At 45.7% G+C, this 22,515-nt stretch overlaps 1 protein-coding gene across 1 annotated transcript in view; it reads left to right on the forward strand.

The window, feature by feature from the left end:
• Nucleotides 1-2,644: 2,644 nt before the first annotated feature.
• HSD17B2 (hydroxysteroid 17-beta dehydrogenase 2) overlaps nt 2,645-22,515 on the forward strand; it is a gene marked incomplete at both ends in the record, with an annotated part of 59,109 nt that continues 39,238 nt past the window's right edge. Inside the window, one exon of the mRNA XM_080937148.1 lies at nt 2,645-2,909. Coding sequence (XP_080793274.1) covers nt 2,645-2,909 — 265 coding nt within the window. The remainder of the gene's footprint in view (nt 2,910-22,515) is intronic.

Genomic DNA, 22,515 nt, shown 5'->3' on the forward strand with positions numbered 1-22,515 from the left:
TCTTAAATTTTGGTGTTGTAAGGAGTCAGCTTTCCCCCCTCACTTATGTGAACTGCCTGAACAAAAAGAGTGGGCCGGTCTCAGGTGAGCATCAGCCTGTCAGGAAATCCACACAAGCCTGTTTGGTCCTGCTCCCATACAGAAGCCAAAGTGCCAACGTCCTGAGAAAAGAACTAAAGCTACTTCTGTATGCCCACGTAGGAAACCCCTGGGAGTTCTTCCCCCAACCATCAAATGTCTGTGTACTCAGCGTTAGGATGGGACAGGGTCTGTGGAGCGAGAGAGGAAATGTTTAGGGCTACTCAAGAATCCCACAGCCCCATGGCCCTAAGCTTGCAGGGGTAGCGCCAGATGTCCATGAAGCTGGCTGGGAGTGGAGATAATTTGCTACCTCCCCACACAGGTCTCTCACGCATGCTCTGTTGACTCCCACGATGATCCCACCCCACAGTGTAACTCACAGGTTCCCGCTTCTTAGCCTGTTTCCCTTGGGTCTTGAACTAGCCTGAGGCTGTTCTACCTCATCCCCCCCTCCCCTTGATGGGCGCTTGACAGACTCTTTTGGATTGCATCCAAGTTAGGACCTGACTCCCCATCCAAGGCCTCATTCGTCTTCCTAGAGGCTGTGCCGCTGGGTTAGGTCCTGAGCGAAGCCCGCTTCCCTCTGTATCCACTGCGTTCTACCAGACCTCCTGCCTCGTGTTCACTTACATTTAAACGGGCAACTCTGCAGCCTTTCTGAGGCTCTTTTTAGGGTTCCAGGTGGAGCACAGTGTTATTGACAGGTGAGCAGCAACCCCCAGCCAAGATGACCTCATTCTTAACAACCGTGGGCACTGAAATGGGTTTAAATATGAGCTATCTGAACATAAAGTGAGAGCTCATCTCTCCAGTTTTCACAGGTCTGGCCTTTATCAGAATCCTACACCCCTCCTAGGCAGAAGCCAGTAAGCACTACACCCATCAAACCCAGTGGGAGCTCCCCTTGACCATCAGTATTGGAACTTGTGCGCTCTCTCTCTCTCTCTCTCTCTCTCTCTCTCTCTCTCTCTCTCTCTCTCTCTCTGTCTGTTTCTCTCTCTTTCTCTGTGTGTGTGTATGCAGGTGTGTGTGTACACATGGTATATTATACCTGGATATATGTGTGTAGGTACCGAACTATCTCTCCAGTTCTTACAGGATGGCTCTTGAGCCAGTGAGTCACAGGTGTGTGGATTCAGATTCCTTGCTCTTGGATAAGTACAGCCTCTCCCGGCCTGAATTTTCTTGTTTACAAGCTGAGTCTAACAAAGGATTGTGTAAGATGCACACCAGGCAAAAGGAGGAACTAGCACAGCAGGGGCTGCTTTTCTGTGTCTGACCTAAAGCAGACAGTGGGTGGTTCAAAAGGCAATGCCAGGGATTGGCCTGCTTCACTCCGCTGCTGTGTTTCTAGGTCTTGGATCGTCCCTTTTGTTACTGCCTACAGGAATAGAAATGTTGCGAGGACATCCTATTCGGAGACCGAGTCCTAACACCCAGACCAGAGCCTTGAACAGAGTAGACCGAGTCAGAATTGAGCAGAGCACCCATCACAAGAAAGTTCTGACAGCTTCTCTCAGTCTGATTGTCATGGCTATGGTCCCCCCCCCCCCCCCCCCCGCCACAGCTGTCCTCTGGGAAGACACAGGCACCTCCCGTCTGTCTCTAAGGAGTCTCCTTCTTCTGGACATTGAGTCCTTTACCTGTCTCAGTCGGTTGTAATCCTCCAGATCCAGGCCAAATCAGGGGAGCTTTCTTTATAGAGTCTCCTTCCAAGCTTCACTGATTACTTGGATAACACACAAACACACACACACACCATACTACACACACACACAAAACACACAAACACAACACACACACACACACACACACACACATACACACACACAGAGAGAGACTAAGTTGGCAAAAGGACTCAACAAACAGAGGTCATAGCCAAAGGAGATTGTAATTCCAATTCTGTCAATTATTACCTGAGTAAACATCTCTCAGGTGGGAAGGTATACACTCAGACATGCCTGTGTGTGTATGTGTGTGTGTGTGTGTGTGTGTGTGTGTGTGTGTGATTATGTATATGTGTTTGTGAATATGTGTATATGTGTGTGTAGTTGTGTGTGTATATGTGTATATGTGTGTGTATAGTTGTATGTGTATATGTGTGTGTGAGTCTGTATATGTGTATGTGGATGTGTGTGTATATTTGTGTGTGTATGTGTGTATATGTGTGTATGTGTGTGTGACTGTGTATATATGTATGTGAATGTCTGTGAGAGTGTATGTATGTGTGTGTATTTGTGTGTGTGTATATTTGTGTGTGTATATTTGTGTGTATGTATATTTGTGTCTATTTGTGCATGCATATGAGCATGCACATACACGCATGTGTATGTGTTGAGCGCCTTAAGGGAATGAGCAGGTATTTATATCACTGTGTGCAGTTTAAATTACCACCTGGGAGTAGTTTCCCCTATCACTACCTTTAACACGCTCGTTCAAAGGGTGCGGGGGCTGTTGTCCCCCCTCCCCTCTCGCCTCTCCCTTCATATAAGCCGGGCTGCCTCCAGCTAGCTTCTGCACTCACACTACTCATTGGCCCAGAGCAAGCAAAGGCCAGTGGAGAATGAAGCCGTTTTCCTCTGAGTCAGCCTGGCTCTGCTTGGCTGCCACCGCAGTGCTGGGGGGCATGCTTCTCTGCAGATCCAGGAGCCCAGGGCAGCTGTGGAGCCAGGCGGCGTGTCTGGCTGGCCTCTGGGGAGGTGCCTGCCTGCTCAGCCTGTCCCTCCTCTGCAGCTTGTTCCTCTTATCGGTGGCCTGCTTCCTCCTGTATGTGAGTTCATCTGACCAAGACTTGTTACCTGTGGATCAGAAGGCCGTGCTGGTGACAGGTAAGTGGCCATCATTGCTGTGATTGTCCTGCGGAGAAGGGCCGGACACCCTCTGCCTCGGTGGGAGGCTGTGGGTTTGGGCTTGAATGGAAATTGCTGAGAGTGGGTGGTGGCATCTATCCGAGTGGCTCTCCCTGCATTTCTTGGTTTGGATGTGCTTTGGAAGAAGCCAGTGGGAGGACAAAATATGACAGTTGCTCAGGGTCACAGATCTATACAATGAGTGTGTGAACTTCTTAGGAATAAATATTAATAAACAAAACAGCACCATTTCATGTGTATTCTTGTATCAGGAAACACTGGACAGACTTCTTCAGGCTTAGGTGGTATTCTGTTCTGAGGTGACTATTGAAGTAGGTTCTAGGCCTGGTCACCCCTCTACCTGTGGAAATAAGGTGGCCAGCCATCCTCAGCACAATACTGTGTGACTAGGACTCCACTGTACTTGGTATCTTTGCAGTTTGCCAGGCTGCTCTCCTGAACCACGACCCACCTGTTTGAACCTTTTCTCTACGTGTCATTAGTATGTTAGTGCTTTTTAATTAGATCAAATGGGCAGTGCGGGCACAGATCTATCTGCTCCTTAGCTGAGCTGCCAGCCTCTCACTTCTGGGAGCTATTAAGCGCGAGGCCAAATTAGATTCCTTGGAGTTGTAAAACGGGTTTGTTTGGTGAAGTTGCAATCAGATTTTCCCCAAGTGATCCTAACCCAGAAAGGTCTGGAAAGAAGAGGAAAGGCCATCAGCAGAGTTACCTTGTGAGGAGGGTGTCACTCCTGCATGGGGAGGTCATTACCTGTGGCTGTGGCCCTTGGCTATGGTCAGCAGAAGACTCATCGGCTGATGATTCACAGAGAAAGACTCTAAACTTTATATCTCCTTTTCTATTTTCTTTTTTTAAACTTTAAACCCAGTAACAAAATTCTTCCTGTGAGCATGGCTCAGGAAGTTCTTGCCCGAGTGGGGAAGTGCAGGAATCAGCTTCTCCGAGCTTAAAAAAAAAACCCAACAGTGGAATTGAATAGCTGTTGTATTTCCAGTTGCACAAAAGAAGACAGAACCATTAAGTACACTGGAAATGTTCCTGTCTCTATGTCTGTCTCTGTCTATTTCTGTCTCTTCTGTCTCTATCTGTCTCTGTCTGTCTCTATCTCTGTCTCTTCTATCTTCTACAGAGATGTTTGTCTGTCTCTGCGTCTGTCTGTGTCTGTCTCTACTGTCTTTATCTTTCTCTCTCTCAGGATCAGAGGTTGATCCCGGGAGTCTTCCTCAGCCCCTCTCCATTTTATCCTTTAAGATGGTGTTGCTCCCTCACCCCAGAGCTCACTGATTGGCTAGCCTGGCTTGCAAGCAAGCCCCCAGATCCCCTTGCTTTTGGTTCCTCAGTGAGTAGCTGACAGCATTTCCCACAGTGCCTAGCTTTTTCCGCGGGTGCTAGGGATCTGAACTCAGGCTCTTGGGCTTACACAAGTCCCTTACTCACTGAGCTATCCCCCAGCCTCAGCAATGCTGGAAATAAAAGTCATGGCATCCTGCCAGTCACAGTCTCCTGGGAGACTCAATTTAAGGTTTGACACTTCTTTGGTTGACCTCTGAGAAGGGTCATATCCAAGAACAGGACTCTGCTCCCATTGTTTGTCTTGGCAATACCTAATGAACAACACAATCTCAGGGACTAACCCCTAAGGGAAATTCTTTGGAATGTCAGAGCAGGGCTAGAGATATTTGAGAAGCACTAAAATGTCATTTTTTTGTCATTTGCACAATGAAAGCACAAGGTTGGTATTGTTCCTAGGAAGGTTCAAGACCTTTGTTATAATTTAGGGTGGAGTCCAGGGGTAGAGGAACTTGTCTTACATGTGCTAAAGTCTAGAGTTCAATCCCCAACACCCCCCCAAAACAAACAAACCACCACCACTAATACTAAAAGAAAACAAGACAACCAAACAAAATAAAACCAAAACCCAGGAGCAAAACCAAAAAACCCAAATGTACAGACACAAAAACAAAAGAGCAAAACCAAAACAAACCTCAAAAGGAAGTAAAAAAAAAAAAAAGTTAAAAAATAAAATTGTGATACCCAAACTCGTTAAAATTTTAAAAAGATTTATTTTTATTTTTAACTAACCTTCTCTCTCCCTCTACCCCCCCCCTCTCTCTCTCTGTGTGTGTGTGTGTGTGTATGCATCATAGTGCACATCCTGAGATCAATGAGCAGCTTTGGAAGTTGGTTCTCTCCTTCCACCATGCAGGTCTAGGGGCTTGAACTAGTATTTCAAGCATCTTTACTTGTAGAACCATCTCACTGGCACAGAACAGTCTAACAAACAAAGAAGCCAAGAAGCCTTCCTGGGTTTAAAAATTACACTCAGAGGCAGCCTTGAATTTAAGAAAGGGACAGTATGTGAAGTCATGGGAATTGCTCCTTTACTAGAAAAAACGGTTTTGGAAAAATAATTGGCATGGGTGATGTCTGCAAAAATGGCTCAGTGGTTTATAAGAGTCCCTACAGGGGACCTGCGTTTGGTTCCAGCATCCACATGGAGTGGCTCACAGCTGCCTGCAACTCCATCTTCAGGGTGTGTGATACCCTCTTCTGGCTCCCACAGTCACCTGAACTCTCACACATATCCCATCACACCTATGCATAACTAAAAATCATAAACACAAATTTTAGGAAGAAAGAACATGGCAGGTGGGGGACCCAGCTGGGCAGCCGAGTGCCTGCCTAGCATCTAGAGGCTTTAATTCCTGACAGCAAAAAGTGACCAGACCAAATGGACGGAACTGTGTGATGAGTAGAACAAAACCCAGACCGTGTTCTCAGCCCAATCTTACCCAAGGTAGCTGCAGTTACAAAGCAGCCCAAATCCATGATAGCTCCTTTGAGAGGGACAATACACAGCTGTGAAGGATGATGGCGGCAAAAGGGGTGTTTGTGATAGGGACAACAGCTAAGGGTATGGGAAAACACAAGTTAGCTGAACATCTGGACCGTGCTACATCCTCTTCAGATCAAGCTGGTGGCTGGTGGGAAAACTGTGGTAAAAGATGGCAGGAAAAGCATTTGGGAAAAGTATTCACATAAATGAAAGAAGGGGAGGAGTTTTGAAGGAATTTGTGAATGGCTGGAATGAAGTATGCAGTTGCTTTTTTCGTGTGTATGTGATGCCTTTGCATTTTTCATGCCATAAAAATTTTCAAAAGAGAGTCAAGATCCGGTGGTGGACAGCTGCAATCTCAGCGTTCAAGGTCATCCTTGGATACATAACAAATACGTAAGACTGTCTCAGACAAACCAAAATGTTAAAAGAAGTTGAGTCTGGTGGTACAGGCTTGTGACCCCAGCTATTTGGGCTGTGGAGGCAGGGGGATTTCAAGGGTAGTAAAACCTTATCTGGAAATAAAAAAGTAAAAAGGAGCTGGGAATGTTGAGGATGCCCCAGCTTCAATACCTAATGGAATAGGAAAGAGAAACATGAAGTCTTTAAAGAGAGAGGACATTAATGGACCTGGTCACTGTAGTTTCCATTTCGTTATGGTCCTATGGAAAGGACAATACAAACTCAGCTTTGAAAGGTTATCTTCTTCCCCTATGAGTCCTTCCTTTCCTCTGGTGATGTTCAACGCTGCGTTGCTTTTGATGCAATCCAATCCCATCACACACGCATAGGATGTGTGGACCTGTTTGTCTCTGAGGTATCCTGAAACGGTAATGGTCATGCGAGGTTGTAAGTGACTGTGAAAATACTGAAGGGCAGATCCGCATGATTAAAGAAACATCTCAAGCACTGAAAGATGGGAAAACATTTGAAGCTGGAAGCTCATGGCTTGGGTCTGGCATCTACCTCACTTGACTCTGGGATTCTGAGAGGTTTCCAAGGAGCAGGGAAAGGGTATGACCAAACGAAGATGTCCTCTGAGGGTCACTTCTGCTTGGTCACCCTGAACAGATGTGAGTCACATCTCAGATCTGCCCAGACTGGCTAGCAGGAAGCTGTAGTCTTTGACATCACCACACCTGTCAATCATTAGACAAGGGTAACACTGTCCTCTGCCACTTGGCTTCTGAGCACTTCTAGCTCCAGTGATCACTGGTGACAACTCTAGCACCCTGGGGACAGCCCTCAGATTTGGGGTGGTTGGTGCTGGCTGCTGGAAGAATGTGTACCGTGAACCCAGGTGCATACACAAAAGGGCTCAAGGAGCATCTGTTACAAGCATGCTTTGAATCATGTCTTTGGGCTTCCATTAGCAATTTTTGATTAGCTCTTTCACTGTAGACTGGAAAAATTACATAGACACACAGAAAAAAGTCTCACGGGTTATCAGGTTTGGGGGGGATGGAGGACTGTGTTCTGGGGCTGGTGAGAAGCAGGCATGAAGAGTGACTAGGAAGGACAAAAGAAAGGAGAAAACAAACAAAGCAAAAGGGAAAGCAGGCATGTAGACAAAAAGAAGGACCAATTTTTTATCTATCCAATGTGTGTGTGTGAGTGTGTGTGTGAGTGTGTGTGTGTAGGTCAGAGGTCACCTTTGGATACCTTTTCTTAGGGATTCTCTACCTTTTAAAAAGATTTGCATTTACATTTTGTGTGTGTGTGTGTGTGTGTGTGTGTGTGTAGGTCAGAGATCAACTTCAGATGTCATTTCTTAGGGATACTCTACATTTTAAAATGATTTGCATTTATATGTATTTGAGAAAGAGAGAGGGAGAGAGAGAGTGTGTGTGTGTGTGTTTGTGTATGAATATCGTGTACATTAAAGTTTCTGGCAGAGGACAGAAGAGGGCATCAGATTCCCTAGAACTGGAGTTACAAACTGTTGCGAGCCTGCTGACCTAGGTGCTGGGAACCAAACTGGGGTCCTCTAAAAGAGCAGCCAGCTCTTAACTCCTGAGCCATCTCCCCAGCCCTTCAATAACTATTTACTGTGAATGCAGTATGGCCTATTTTTCAGGAGTCATGGGGCAGAAGATTTAGAAGGGCATGTAATCCTTGACCTTGGACCTACTTGGGGCTGGGGCTCCCCCACCTCACCTTGTCATCTGAGGCTGTCGTGTGACTGGTCATGTGAGACTGTGTCCCTGATCCTCAGACCCTCCTGGGCTTGGTGACAAGCATCTTTGCTTTCTACCTTCATGCTCTCTCAGGCCAGACACATCTGCCTTTCTAAGCCACCTTGACTGCTCCCTGTTGATTCTGTGGAACTGAGATGCTTTAAGATCCTGTAAACAGACACAGCTGTCCCCAAACTACAGCCATAAAATGAGCACAGGGAGGTACCTGTTGCAGAAAATATTAAATATGGAATTATTTTTCTCTTTATTGGCCACCGCGGTCTCACTCTGTGGACGCTGCTCCAGTGTGGACCTATGCACAGAGACTGTCACTCAGTCCGTGAGCTACACTCTCCTCGAGATTCCCTTCCCAGGAGGTTTACTCTGCCCACCCTGGTCATCCTACCCTGGTGTGTTTCTTTACACCACCACCTGGCACAAAGATGACTCTAAGGCCCAATAGCTTCTCATACAGGTTTATATATTAAATTCTCAATTCACAAAACCTCTACACAGTAATATTACATCCAATAAACAAAGATACATACTCCCCTTCTGTAAGAGATAAAAGACCTATAAAATCCCTTAAAAAAATTCAATTCTACCTAATGTCCATTATGGCCACCAGGATCCAGGTCTGCTTTTTCCGACTCCATCTTGATCTCTTCTCAATCTCTGTTCCTCTTCCATTTTCTTACCTTTTCCCTGCCTACCTCTCCACTGTCCAATTGTCTATCACCTTAACAACAATCCACTGGTACCCATGGTGCTTTGCAGCCCATCGTGGGTCAGGGGTCACTCAGGTCTTGCACATGTGGGGCAGGTTATGTGTATGTGTGTATGTGTGAAGGGGAGGGAAGCTGGAGAAGGCTTGACAAAGGCAAAGAGTCCTTAAGAATCCAAAGTAGCTTCTAGAGTATTCTAAATTGCTTAAGTGAGTAGCTTGGTGTATCCCTTTGGCTCTCCATAAAACTCATTTTTTTACATATTTGTATCAAAATATTACATATTTGATACAAAGCAAGGTGGATGCAGGAGGAGACGTAAATTTATTTTTAAGCAAATATCTTTATTTTGTACTCTCAACGAAGTGTTCAAGGCATGGTGACATCTTCTAGGAGTTACTGAATAGTTCAGTGGAGGGTATAAAAGCTGAATACTTTGGGATTTGGGCTCCTTTGTACTTAAAAATAGATTATTACGAGGTAAAACACCCACTGAAGAGAGAATAGCAGTCTGTGATCAGTTTCCGACATTTCTCTTTTGTGTGCGGTACTGGAAATCAAACCCAGCGCTTCATGCTAGAGAATTATACCTGAAAGCCTGAACAAGAATTTTTACCATGCCTTATTGTTGCTTCTTGTGTGTGTGTGTGTGTGTGTGTGTGTGTGTATGTGTGTGTGTGTGTATGTGTGTGTGTGTGTGAGATTATAGGACAAAATCTGTCTAACTGTACTGTAAGCTGCCCGAAGAAGCCCATTAGACCCAATACAATGACAATGAGCTAATGGCTGTGAATAAATGGCCCTGTACTGGTGAAATGTCCCCCACCCTTTGGTCATAGTATTGCCCTGTTTGACCACTTGCTTAGTTAGGTTCTTATCCACTGGCTGTTCTAGCTGGGGTCACGTGGATAGAAAGGGCAGTGTGACACGGTCTAAGTGTGGAGGTCCCATTGTTCTGAGGTGATTTAATTGTTGGCTTATTCCAGACAAGATTTTGTGTGGGCTTGGTCCTAAGCATGTTCTTACCCAAGTTGTGACATGAATAGAGGCGTCTTTGTCCCTTGCTAGGCTCTGAAGATGTTCTACATATTTGCAGGGGATTTTCTACCTAGTCACGTGTGACTTCTGCTCTAGCTCTGCCAACCATAATCTCCTTCCAGGACTCTGAACTTTTGTGTGTTTCCGCTCTCTGCCCCTTGACTCTGAGGTAAACTCTGCAGCTCTGTCCTTTGTCTTCTGATATTCCTGAATTCTCTGCCACATAGCGAAGCCTCTCCAGCCTGTGTCCTCAGTCTGTCCTGGTCAAGCTGTGACTTTGGAAGTCATAGGACCTAATTACACGCTCCCTGTGAGCACCCTCTAAACACAAGGTCACACATCATAACAGCCGTGTTTATTTGCACCAAGTCTTTCTATTCCCTTATCTATCATGTCTCCCCAGTTTCCAGAATCTTCTCCATTTTGTCCCATTTTCTCCAACCCATTCCTTTGAGATGGCAATTCAGACTTCTCAGTGTGGGGCTTCTTGGTCTGAGCCATAAGAACACAAGGAGATGAAACTAACCAGGACCAATGCACGAATCTCCTTGGGAAGCAGTTGTCTGTTTGGTGGGATCCATCCATATCTTTTCTTTCTGCTGAGTGAGTCTTAAGCCATCAGTGAGAGGCTGAACAGGCATCCGGATCAAGATGTCAACCTTGTTCCTGATAGGAGCAATGAAAGACTTCTCTATGACACAGCAATCGTGACAGAGCCAGGGCAAGCAGGGTGAAGAAGTCACAGGTTTTGCTCATAGGGTGGGGCTGAGCCTGGCCAGCTAGGAGGTCACTAGTCAGAGAGGAGTGCTTCTACATGACCCTCTGTGGTTCTGGTTTCCTCCTCAGCCCCGATTGTTTTCTCTTTGTTACCTTGTTGGTTCTCTGCTGGAGAGAAAAAAAAGTCTGCACCAGGAACTCGGTCATGTCCAGCTCTTTCTGTTAACACAAATACATCGATTCACTTCCCAGGGGCAGGAGAGGGAGGAGCTGGAGAGCAGCCAGGAATGTAACAGTAATATATGTCCCCCACATTGCAGAGAACATGACAAGTAGGGGAGAGTTCCCCCTTCACTTTAGGTTCAGAACGCTGATGGAGGATGACTTGTGCAGGAATAATCCAATGAAGTTTGACTGTAAACACAAATGGAAGCAAGGCCAGGTCTAGCTCCCCCCGCCCCGCCCCACACACATCCAAACCTCAATAGGTAAGACACTCAACATGATAATGGAGACAGCTCGCTACCTGTGGGCTTATAAGCAATCAGCTCCACCTGTCTGAGGTTATTTCTTGTATAGGAAACAGAATCACCCTCCTTCTAGGGATTAAGCAGCTATGAACATATGTTACTACCTAGTACAGATTAGACAATCTATAAAATAATAGCACCTTCATCCCCTTTCTAAGCTTCTGATTCCAGTCAAGCCTTAGGCCAAGGAGGTTGAAGGGCGATAGGGGACTGGCTGTGTCACTCATTGATGCTGATTCCGTATTGGCTCCAATCATCTCTGCCCTGTCTGTCATCATCTACCCGCATCCTGGCTATTACTCGGTTGGCACGGTCTCTTTTTAAAAAAGTTTTATTTAATGTAGGTGAGTATACTGTAGCTGTCTTCAGACACACCAGAAGAGGGCATCATCTCTCATTACAGATGGTTGTGAGCCACAATGTGGTTGCTGGGACTTGAACTCAGGATCTCTGGAAGATCAGTCAATGCTCTTCACCACTGAGCCATCTCTCCAGCTCCACCCCCAAGCTCTCTTTCAGTGTTAACTTGTTTCTTCAGGTCTTGGTCCAATTTGGGCTTTTGCTTACAGATGTTTTTTTTTAACATGCCCAGGGTTTTGATTCCTGCCTTTGTGCTATGTCTACAGTTGGCTGTTCTCTTGCACACACTCTCTCTCCTTCCTTTCTTCCTTTTGATTTTTCTTTTTTTTAATTAATTATTTTATTTATTTACACCCTACGTGTTGCTTCCTCCCTGTCCCCCATCCCAGAGTTCTTCAACCCATATCCCCTCCCCTTTGCCTTTGAGCGGGTGCCACCTACCCCAAGCATCCCCCTTCTCTGGGGTACCAAGTCTTTACAGGATTAAGAACATCATTTCCCACTGGAGCCAGACAAAGCAGTCCTCTGCTTTATATGTGCTAGAGGGCCATGGACCAGCCCTGGTATGCTCTTTGGTTGGTGACTTAGTCTCTGCAGATTCTGAGGGGTCCAGGTTAGTTGATACTGTAGGTCTTTCTATGCAGTTGCCAACCCCTTCGGTTCCTTCAGTCCTTCCCCTAACTTTTCCATAGGGGCCCATCACCTCAGTCTACTGGTTGGCTATACGTATCTGCATCTATTTCAGTCAGCTGCTAGTAGAGCTTCTCGGAGGACAGCTATGTTATGCTCCTGTCTGAAAGCACAACATGGCATCATTAATAGTGTCAGGGTTTGTTACCTGCCCATGGGATGGATTCCAAGTTGGGCCAGTTACTGGTTGGTCATTTATTTTCAGGCTTTGCTCCATTTTTGTCCCTGCATTTCTTTTAGACAGGAACAATTTTGGGTCCAAGATTTAAAGTTGGGTTGTGTCTCCATCCCTCCACTGCCTAACCACTGGAGGTGGGTCCTTCATGTTCCATCTCCTCACTGTTGGGAATATCGACTAAGGTCACCCGCATTGAGTTCTGGCATTCTCTCACATACCAGGTCTCTGGGACTTTCCAGAGTTTCCCCTGACCCCTCAACCCCCGGCAGTGGCATATTTCCATTCAGTCAAGAAACTAGGGAAACAATATCCTTCACAATAGCTACAAATGATATAAAATACCTTGACATAACTGTGACCAAGCAAGTAGAAGAACCGTATGCAAGAATTTCAAGTCCCTGAAGAAAGAAATTGAAGATGACTTCAGAAGATGGAAAGATCTCTCATACTTATGGATTAGTAGGATTACCATAGTGACAAATGGCCATCTTTCCAAAAGCATTCTACAGATTCAATGCAATTTCCATCAAAATTCCCAACACAATTTTCCACAGACATAGAAAGAGTAACAATTCTTCACAGACCTAGAGAAATTCTCAACTTCATATGGCTGTTTTCTTTTTAAGCTTTGGCTCACTTGAGAGGTCCTAAATGAGCAGAGGGGAGAAGGAGCAGGCTGAGTGAGAACTCTGGATTTCATCCATGCGTCAAGAAGTACTCACCAGGGAAACCTGCTGAGTCCCATCAAGTACATACAAAGAGACCTCAGGGCAAACTCAATGCAACCAGTGGGTTCTGGACCATATGGAAGTGTTGAGAACAGCGGGGGCTGGGGGGAGGGAAGAACTAAAGAAGTAAATTCACTCCAGGGAGCAAGCTGAAAAGAAAACATTACAGGGTGTATGTGTGTGTGTGTGTGGGGGGGGGGGTTGGCAGTGATTTGGAGAACACCAGAGGAAGGACCCGAGTATACCAAAAAGGACTGTGGTGACTGATGAGGCAGAAGATGAAGCTGGAGCTGCAGGTTTCTCTGCCTTTGTTCTACCTATGGTGCAAAGCTATGGTTAGAAGGGCAGATTGTTTACAAAATGTGTCTTCACTCATTCATGGTTAATATAAGTCAACTGGAGTATCTCAGTTGCTTTGTACAGTACAGTACCTGGTCATTCAACACACACTTAGAGAACATGATCACAGGATCAGAGGCAATCAGACAAGGGAAAGGATGTGGGGGGGGGGAGAGACAGAGAGACACAGAGAGACAAGCATACAGAGACAGAGACACAGAGGGGCAAAGAGACACAGAAAGAGAGACAGAGACAGAAAGAGGGAGAGACCGATGCAGAGTCAGAGACACAGAGATACAGAAACAGGGACAGAAAGATAGAGAGAACAAAAAAATAAATAAAACCCTGTTATTTTCTGGGTTAAGAAGGTAGCCTCCTGTAGGATGATGTCATTATGCAGCAAGGTGGGTCCAGCCTATCATTAGATGAGAAGGAAGGGTAGGTGGAGAAAAGTCTAAGAAGAAGAGAAAAGGAGGAGAGGGAGGAGAATCAAGATGGAGCCAGAGAAGGAGGATCTAGATCCAGGTGGTCTTAATTGGCAATAGGTAGATATGATTATTTTTAAGGGTTTCTATATGTTAACTTGTTTTATCTAGGTGAGTGGTTTATATCTTTGTCAACTGGTTGTAAGTTTATTGTGTGGATATATTGTGAGTTTAACATAGAAACCTGATTGATAAATTATTGAGTCATGATTTTACTGGGCTGTGGGGAATAGGAGCAAAGTTCCTGGTGGGTAGAGAGACAGCCAGGAGAGGACGGCTCTCAGGCTATGTGGATGGATGGATAGATAGATAGATAGATAGATAGATAGATAGATAGGATGGATAGATAGATAGGATGGATAGATAGAAAGATAGGATAGGATAAGATAGATAGATAGATAGATAGGTAGATAGATAGATAGATAGATAGATAGATAGATAGATAGATAGGATAGAAGATGAAAGGGAAGGTAGGATGAAGCTATGGGACTTCACTACAGATTGGCACATTTATAAACAAGAAAGTCCAGATTTTGTAAGCACATAAAGCCCAGCCTCTTGGCAGGTCATGTATTATATTGTAGGTCATGCGGTAATATTGTAATCACCTTGGGACAGCTCAAGCATGCTGGGCATGAACCCTCACCATGTGTCAGATCAGTGGTTCTCAACCTGTGGGTCATGACTTTTTTGGGGTCACACACATACATATCAGATTTTACAATTTGCATATTTTTTACAATCTGCATATCAGATATTACAATTTGCAACAATAGAGAGATTACAGTTATGAAGTATCAATGAAAATAATCTTATGGTCGGGGGATTTCACAGTACGAGGAGTTGTATTAAAGGGTCACAACATTGGGAAGGTTGAGAACTGCTTCATTAGACTCACCGTGTGGGCTGGTCCTCTTTCCTAACTCCAGCCTACTTGATCTCAGGTGTGGGCCTGGCCATTGTTGTTGTTTCTTGCAAATCCCTGGTAGGAATTAAAGGTAACATTAGACCTCCACAGAGAACACAGTGATGCTCAAAATCCTGTATAAGCCACTTCTCTCTAATACCAGCATGCCTAATTTCACCGGGCAGGTCCAGCTATTCATGCTTGCGGCTGAGGACATGGCATGATGCCTTCCCTGTCATGGTTAGCAATAACCATCCACATGAAACTTCTAGAATTACCTGGCAGTTGGGCCTCTGGGCAATCATCTTGGATCATATAAAAAGCAGAACTCAAGCTTAGGACACACTCAATACTTCTGGTTTCCTGTCTGGGGATGTAATGTGACCAGTGATTTCAGGCTCCTATTCCCTGGACACCATCATGCTAGACTGTTCTGATACTAGGAGCTACAGTCAACCCTTCCTCCTTTTGCTGGCTTTTGCTAGAGGTATTTTTCTCTTTTTTTCCCACAGTGTATTAGTTGCTGTTGCTATGATAAAACACTGCAACCCCAAACAACTTCCAGAAAAAGAGTTTATTTGGACTTACTGCTCCAAGAAGTAGAGTCCATCCTGATGGGGAGGCATGGTAGCAAGTGGCAGACATGGTGGCTGGATCAAGGACTGAGGGCTCACACCTCAACTTGCAAGCATGATACACACTGCAGACTGAAAGCAGGGTGAGGTTTTAGGAAGCCTGATGACAGTGACCTATTTCCTTCAGCGAAGCCACAACTCCTAAACCTCCCCCAAATAGCACCGCCAACTGGGGACCAAATATTCAAATACCCGAGCCTATGAGTGACATTTTGCACTCAAATGACCACACACAGCAACAGGGAAAGAGACAAAGCCACCTCCTCATGAGGATTTTAATTAGGGCTCCCTCCCTATGCCGTAGGTCTTGCCACCTTCAGTTCCTCTTGGTTTATTCTTGGGTAGTACGCATAATCCCAGAATGCATCTGGGTTCATCTTTTGCTTTCCACCTTTATTGCTTTCCATCTTTTGTTTTCCACTTTTATTGCTTTTGGTCTAGTCAAACCTTCCTCAGGTTGCCCCTTCATCTTTAGAATCCCACAGTTGCCTCTTTAACACATTCATTCTATTTAGAGAACCTACACAGCCCACTTTCAAAAAAGCATATAAGATCAGAAGGCTTCCTTATCTTGAATTTCCTCATGCCTTTCATTTGGTTTTGCCATTGCCCAGAGCAACCTCACTGGCTCGAGGCCCTGGCTCTAAAGCCAGTGACTGCTGCTCCTTTCAGCCAAGTATTTCCTCATTTCTTAAGAGTGCTGGCTTTCTCACCTTCTTATAGTCTTCAAAATTGGGATTTCTCAACCTTGGCAAGATGACTACATTAAACTGGAAAGGGCTTCTCTCTTGAGGCTGTTCATGGCATTCTTCAGTTGGATTCACTGGAAACCAGGAGCACCCTACTTCCCTTGAGATGGTCAGAAAGACTTCAGGCAATGTATAGTGCCACCAGATTATGGCTAGTAGAGACCTAACAGCTTAAGCAGCACCTCATCGAACAAGCATCCTTTGATCTTCTTGCTTCTTCTCTTTCTGTACACATCCTGCAGGACCTGGCTCACCTTGAAATAACACAGTGGACAAGCAGGGAGCGTCAGTGTTCCATTCCATGTGGCTACCTCGGCTACTACAATCTGTTCTGTCAGAAAACCATTGAATACACATCCTGTTCTACTTTCATTTCTGCTGCTATGGTAAAATATGACCAAAATCAATATAGGGGAGGAAAGGATTCATTCGGCTTAAGTTTCTGGGCTGAAGTCCATCATTGAGGAAAGTTGGGGCAGGAATTTAAGACAGACACTTGTAGCAGAAGCCATGGGGGCAGCGCGGGGCGTTGCTTGTTGGCTTGCTCTCTGGCTTACTCAGGCTTATGCTCCGCCGGCCTGTTTAGGGAATGATGCTGCTCTCAGTGGTTACTCATGCATGAATTAACAGTCAAGACAATCCCCAACAGACATACTCCCAGACCCTTTACCCCCTCTAAGGACAATTACTCAACAGACTTCGGTGAAATGATTCTATTCTAGACTGCATCAAGTTGGCAGTGCATGGAGATGACAACACTTCTTGACATATGCTAGGCACTCAGAACTGGGTATCTAATTAACACGGGCTTACATAAATGAATGACATGGCACTCAGAGACATGTGAGCGGTCAAGCACATTTACTAGGTGGTAATGGTAATCCACTACAGCACAGAGGGACATGTACTTTGGAGTCACGGAATTCCAGTTTCACAGCTTTGCCACCCACACATCATGTGGCCTGGCATGATTTAAATAGCAACCTGGAATCACCATTTGTCTGCAAGAGGTGGTGCCTTTGAGAGTGTGCCTCACTGGTTAGTCTACCCTGCTGGCTCCTAGACTTTAGGTGGTTTGGCTGAGATCTCCTTATGCTTTTCATCTTGGCTTGCCAATGCCAGGGGCAGGCTCACACTGTACCCTCAGTGCCTTGTACACACGGTGCCAAGTATAGAACAGGTGCTTGGGAAATGCTCTCGATGGAACAAAATCAGGATCAAGTCCTGTTTGTTATTTAATGACATCACCGTGGGCATCTGTCTCTTGAGGGAGTTCTCACGGGGCTGGTCCTGGGAGAAATGACTGACGTAAGTCCTCCTGTGAAAAGAATGGTTCTGGAGAGCACATGGTACTCTAAGTCCTCCGCGTGGATATTTTCGATTCTTGAAGAAAACTGGGAGGCCAGGGGAGGATCTCTTTGCCCTTTCTGTTTTCTTTCTTACTGCATCAGATTTTTCAAATGGTAAGTTTAGTAAAGATGCCATCTGCCCACCTCTTAGATGCAGGGAATTTGCTTCTGCAGAGTAACTGCCATCCTCTGGACGGTACAAAGGGAACTTCAAGAATCCAAAATTCTGATGAGGAATTATAGCCGAACAGCTAGCTACCAGTGGGTTCCAGCAGGCTCATGGCATCACTGTCTTGAGAGTCTGCCACCCCTTTTGAGTTTTTCTATCTGTTCAGAAACCTGGCTATAAGGACCCCAGTGCCTCAGACACACTTTTACCTTAGATGGACTCATCCAGCCCCTACTGAGCCAGTAAGGGTCAAATCTGGGTTCCGAATTGAGGCCCTACCTAACTCTCTAGTTTTTATGCTTGAAGGTCATAAGCCATTGTAAATAAACCCATTCCTCTGGCTTGCGTGGAATTTGTAGTCCACCAGGACTCCATGTGATAGGGTCTGAATTCATCCCCTTGGATGCACAATGGATTTCCTTCATCAGAAGATGGTCTCAGAATATTTGTGTATACCCACAATGAGATGTCTCTGAGGTGGGAACCTAAGTCCAAATAAGAAACTTATTTATTTTTCATATCTGCCAGATACACAGCCCAAGGGCAGATTTACACAATGGTGCATTGTACACCTGTGTGCTGGCTGCCATCTGTCACCTGAAGTCAAGTGTGGCTTTTTCTACTAATGACTTTATGTTGATGTTCAAGAAATTTTAGATTTTGGAGTAATTTGGATCTCTGCCCTTGAGACTGGATTTGGCCAACCTGTACTTCAAATAGCTGGCTTAAGACAGCAAGAATTCTACTCAGAGCCCTGGGGGAAGAGGGAAGGAAACCTGAAATTAAGATATTAAGTTATTGGCAGGTCACATGACATAGGAAAGCTGCAGACAGGAGTCTTTCTTAGTCAGTACCAGTTTTTCCTTCTTTCTGCCTTTCTTTCTGCCTTTCTTTCTTTCTTTCTTTCTTAATTTCTTCTCTCTCTCTCTCTCTCTCTCTCTCTCTCTCAAAAGATTTATTTATTTAATGTATGTGAGTACACTGTTGCTCTCTTCAGACACACCAGAAGAGAGCATCGGACCCCATGACAGATGGTTGTGAGCCACCATGTGGCTGCTGGGATTTGAACTCAGGACCTCTGGAAGAACAGTCAGTGTCTTTAACTTCTGAGCCATCTCTTCAGCCCAAGCAGTACCAGTTTCAACTTGCCCTCATGGACGCTCACTTAGAACTGCAGGTATTCAGCCTCTCTCTGCTTCCCCCTTGGCCATCTTCCCCACAGGTCCCGAGTGCAACATTTCCATCTTCTTTTGTGGTGACAAGGTCTTCTGTAGACCAGGCTGGCTGTGAATTTGCTGCATAGCCAAGAGTGACCTTGAACTTTTAGCTTCTTAACCCTCTGGGTGCCTCTGGTGTGCGGCTGCCACACCATCTATTCAGCACTGAGGATGGGATAAGGGCTTTGTGCATGACAGACAAGTGGCCTACCAATGGACACACATCCTCAGACCACATTCTTTTTCTTTTCCTTATACAGATACAGCAAGGCACATTAGAGTAAGGACTCACTCATTTACAGTAATACTTCCCTCAAGGATGACCTATGACCTCAAAGTATAACCCCTTTTCTTCCCCAGTTGTGTTAGCAACCACCCTAATTTCCACTGAAGGTCATATTCTTACATATCAAAAGGTGCGGTGAAATTTATGACACTTCCTCCCAGGGTGTACCGGGGTTCTGCTACTAGAAAAAGCGTGGAAGTGTGCGTGTTCGTGGGTTGAGGGGTAGATTTGGGCCAGATCCATGTCCAATCCATCTTCTCCACCCTGCTCTGGGTGTTCGAGGTTGGACTCTGCCAATTGGGAACATGATTAACATTTGACGCTAGACTGTAAACAGGGAGGGCCAAGAAAGTCGGAGTGTTTAACCCTCCCCTCCTTCACCCTGGAGCTATGGTTCTTGACCTGTGGGATGCACTCCTCCTGGGAGATCACGGGGAAACAGAGATATTTACACTATGATCCAGTAGCAACATCATAATCGTGAGGTAGTAACAAAGATAATTTTATGGCTGGGGCAGGGTCACCACAACATGAGGAACTGTATATAAGGGTCACAGTGTAAAGAAGGTTGAGCTATAGGACAGCCGCTGTAAGTAAGGTGTCTCCCCTGAAGGTTATACTTAGGTTTTCCTGGATCCCTCCTGTTGCCTCTGTAGGGTTTAGAAAGGAGAACCAGACTGTGTGCACCTCCCCAACATCTTCTGCTGTCCTTTGACCTCTCCGGCCTTTTTTGTTACCATTGAGAAGGGGTCTCATGTAGCCAGGACTGGCCTTAAGTTTGCTATGTAGTTGAAGGTAGTTGAACTTCTGATTCTCAGCCTCTCAAGTGTTTGGCCTATAGCTGTGTAGAACACACCCAGTTTACACAGTGCCCGGCATCCAACCCAGGGGCTTTGTTTCATGGGAGGCACAGTTGCCTCTGCTACATGCCCAGCTCTTCCTGCATCTTAGTCTCCCTCCTCCTCTTCTTCCTCCTCCTTCCCTCTGCTCTTCCTCCCTCCCCTCCCCACACCCCCTTCTCCTGTCTCCTCCTCCAGCATTCTTCATTAAACTTCAGGTCATCCAATCTGATTGTATTGGCTACAGAGACTCTGAGCAGCCAGCAGCCAACACAAGCAGCGGCTGCTACACTTCCAGGAAAGGTTGATTCAGCTGCTATTCCTTGACTCTGTACGTGTCTTGCTAATGCCAGGGCAGTGGACAGTGACTTCTGGTTCTCACTCTGCTTCCAGTGCAGAGGAAGGCTTCATTCATCAATCTAACCTGCTTTCTAAGCAATTCCCTTGGCTCTGTGGCAGGCACTGAAGTCAATGGAGGGAATTCAAATGCCATGGGCATCAGGAGGCTGAGATAAGAGGAACCTGTACTTCATGGGAAGGAGCCAGATGCTCAGATATTCAAGGCATGTGTGAGTGGGATGAAGCTGAGTTCCCAGCAGGTTAAGGCTGCCCTATCTCTTGTGTAATTGACAGCAGGGATTATTGACTTCTCATGGCTTCACCGTCCTGATGAAAAATCGCACAGACCAACAGTGACAGAGACAACACGGAGAATGGAGAAGGCATGACAGCTGGACCTAGAACCAGCAGGCCACATTGTATCCCTAATCAGGAAGCCAAGAAGCGGAGCCAGACTGTGAAATGTCAGAGCCTAGTGACCCACTTTTCTCCAGCAAGACTACGACAACCTAAAATAGTTGCTACCAGTTGGGAACCATATGCTCAAACTCCTAAGCAAATGGGAGACAATTCCCATTCAAATTGCAGTACCAGAAGCTGTGAAACACCCTTGTGATCCCATTGCTCGGAATTCCCCTTTGAAACTGGAGACCCAGTTGTGAGACACAGGAAGGCAGAGCTTTGGGAAGGGGGTAACTTTAGACTAGAAAATGATGTGCCCTAAGATAGTATTAGAGATCCTTTAAGGAAGACAGACACCAGAAAGCATTTGTCCTCTCTCTATCACCCCCTTCCATTTGAGGAGGTCATCATCTTCAGGATAAGAAGAGACCTTGTAACAAAACGTAATCACATCAGCACCACCCATCCATCCAGACTTCTGTCCTCTGGAACTCCGCCAGAGTTGTTCAACCCACCTGACGGTATTATTTTTTATTGCAGGTGGAGTCAATGAATACATGTAGAGGCCACACCTTCCTGGCCTGTACAATCCCAGCATCTAGCATGACATCTGGCTCACAGAGCTAAACAGATATGGGTGAACAGATAACTATAAGCCGAGGTCATGCTAAGGTGTAGCAACAATGACTACCCAGAGATGCTAAGTTGTAGCAATGACTACCCAGAGATGCTAAGTTGTAGCAATGACTACCCAGAGATGCTAAGTTGTAGCAATGACTACCCAGAGATGCTAAGTTGTAGCAATGACTACCCAGAGATGCTAAGTTGTAGCAATGACTACTCAGATACTGCCTCTTGATCTTATCCTCTGAGAGGTTTCTGGGGATGGGCTGTCCAGCATGGGGTTGCACATTTGTGAGGTTTAGAAGGAGTTCTCTTGTCTGAAGTGGGGCTTGGCTCTGCTTGCTGGGTAATTAATCAACAGAAGACAGCGTGGTTCTCAACCTGCTCATCACAACCCATTTGGGGGTCACCTAGGATCATGGGAAAACACAGACATTTACATTACGATTCCTAATGGTAGCAAAATCACGGTTATGAAGTAGCAATAGGAATCATTTAAGGGTTGGAGGGATCACAACATGACTGTAAAGAGCATTAGAAAGCACTGGAATTCGGGGTTCCTGGTGGGCATCAGGCAGGACTCCGGGAGGCTGAATTCTACAGCAAGGTTCTTGTTCTCACTTGCTTGTATCAGAGGTGATACAAACGTGAGTTAGAGTTATAACACTACAGCTTGAGTCTGATGACACCCCAGGGGAAAACAGTCTGGAAATGCTGACAATGAGGAGTTCCTTAGGCTTTTTTTTTTCCCTCTCAGTTTGTCTCTTTCTAAAGTCGTCTTATCTTGTCTGGGTGTATGTAGGATTCAAAAGATGTCAGCTGGTCACTCTCGGAGAGCCCCTGCCTCCATCAGTTTTGGGGACATCGGTAACAGGAGCCATGTGCATCGTTGCTTAGCTGGTGTCATGTGACACTCTTATGTACACCTGTGCTTGATGAAACATGGAAATATGATAGAAATATGGCCATGTTGTGATGACAGTTTCTGCTACATCCGAGAATGGGCATCTGGTGAGTGGTGATGCCCAGCCTGGTACAGTGGAGCTGTACCCCCTCCCCCATGTAATGTACACAAGAGGGAATACAGAGACAAACAGGAAAGTCTTTGGATTGGAATGTGGGTAGGGGTACTGAATGGCTGTGAGGACTCAGAGAAGATTCTGGGTGATTGATGGGTGGGCATCACTGCACAAGAAAAACAAGGAATTTTGCACGATGAAGCAATCAAGGAGGCAGCCAGTG

The sequence above is a fragment of the Micromys minutus genome (genome assembly GCF_963924665.1).
Source record: "Micromys minutus genome assembly, chromosome: 24".
NCBI lineage: Eukaryota > Metazoa > Chordata > Mammalia > Rodentia > Muridae > Micromys > Micromys minutus.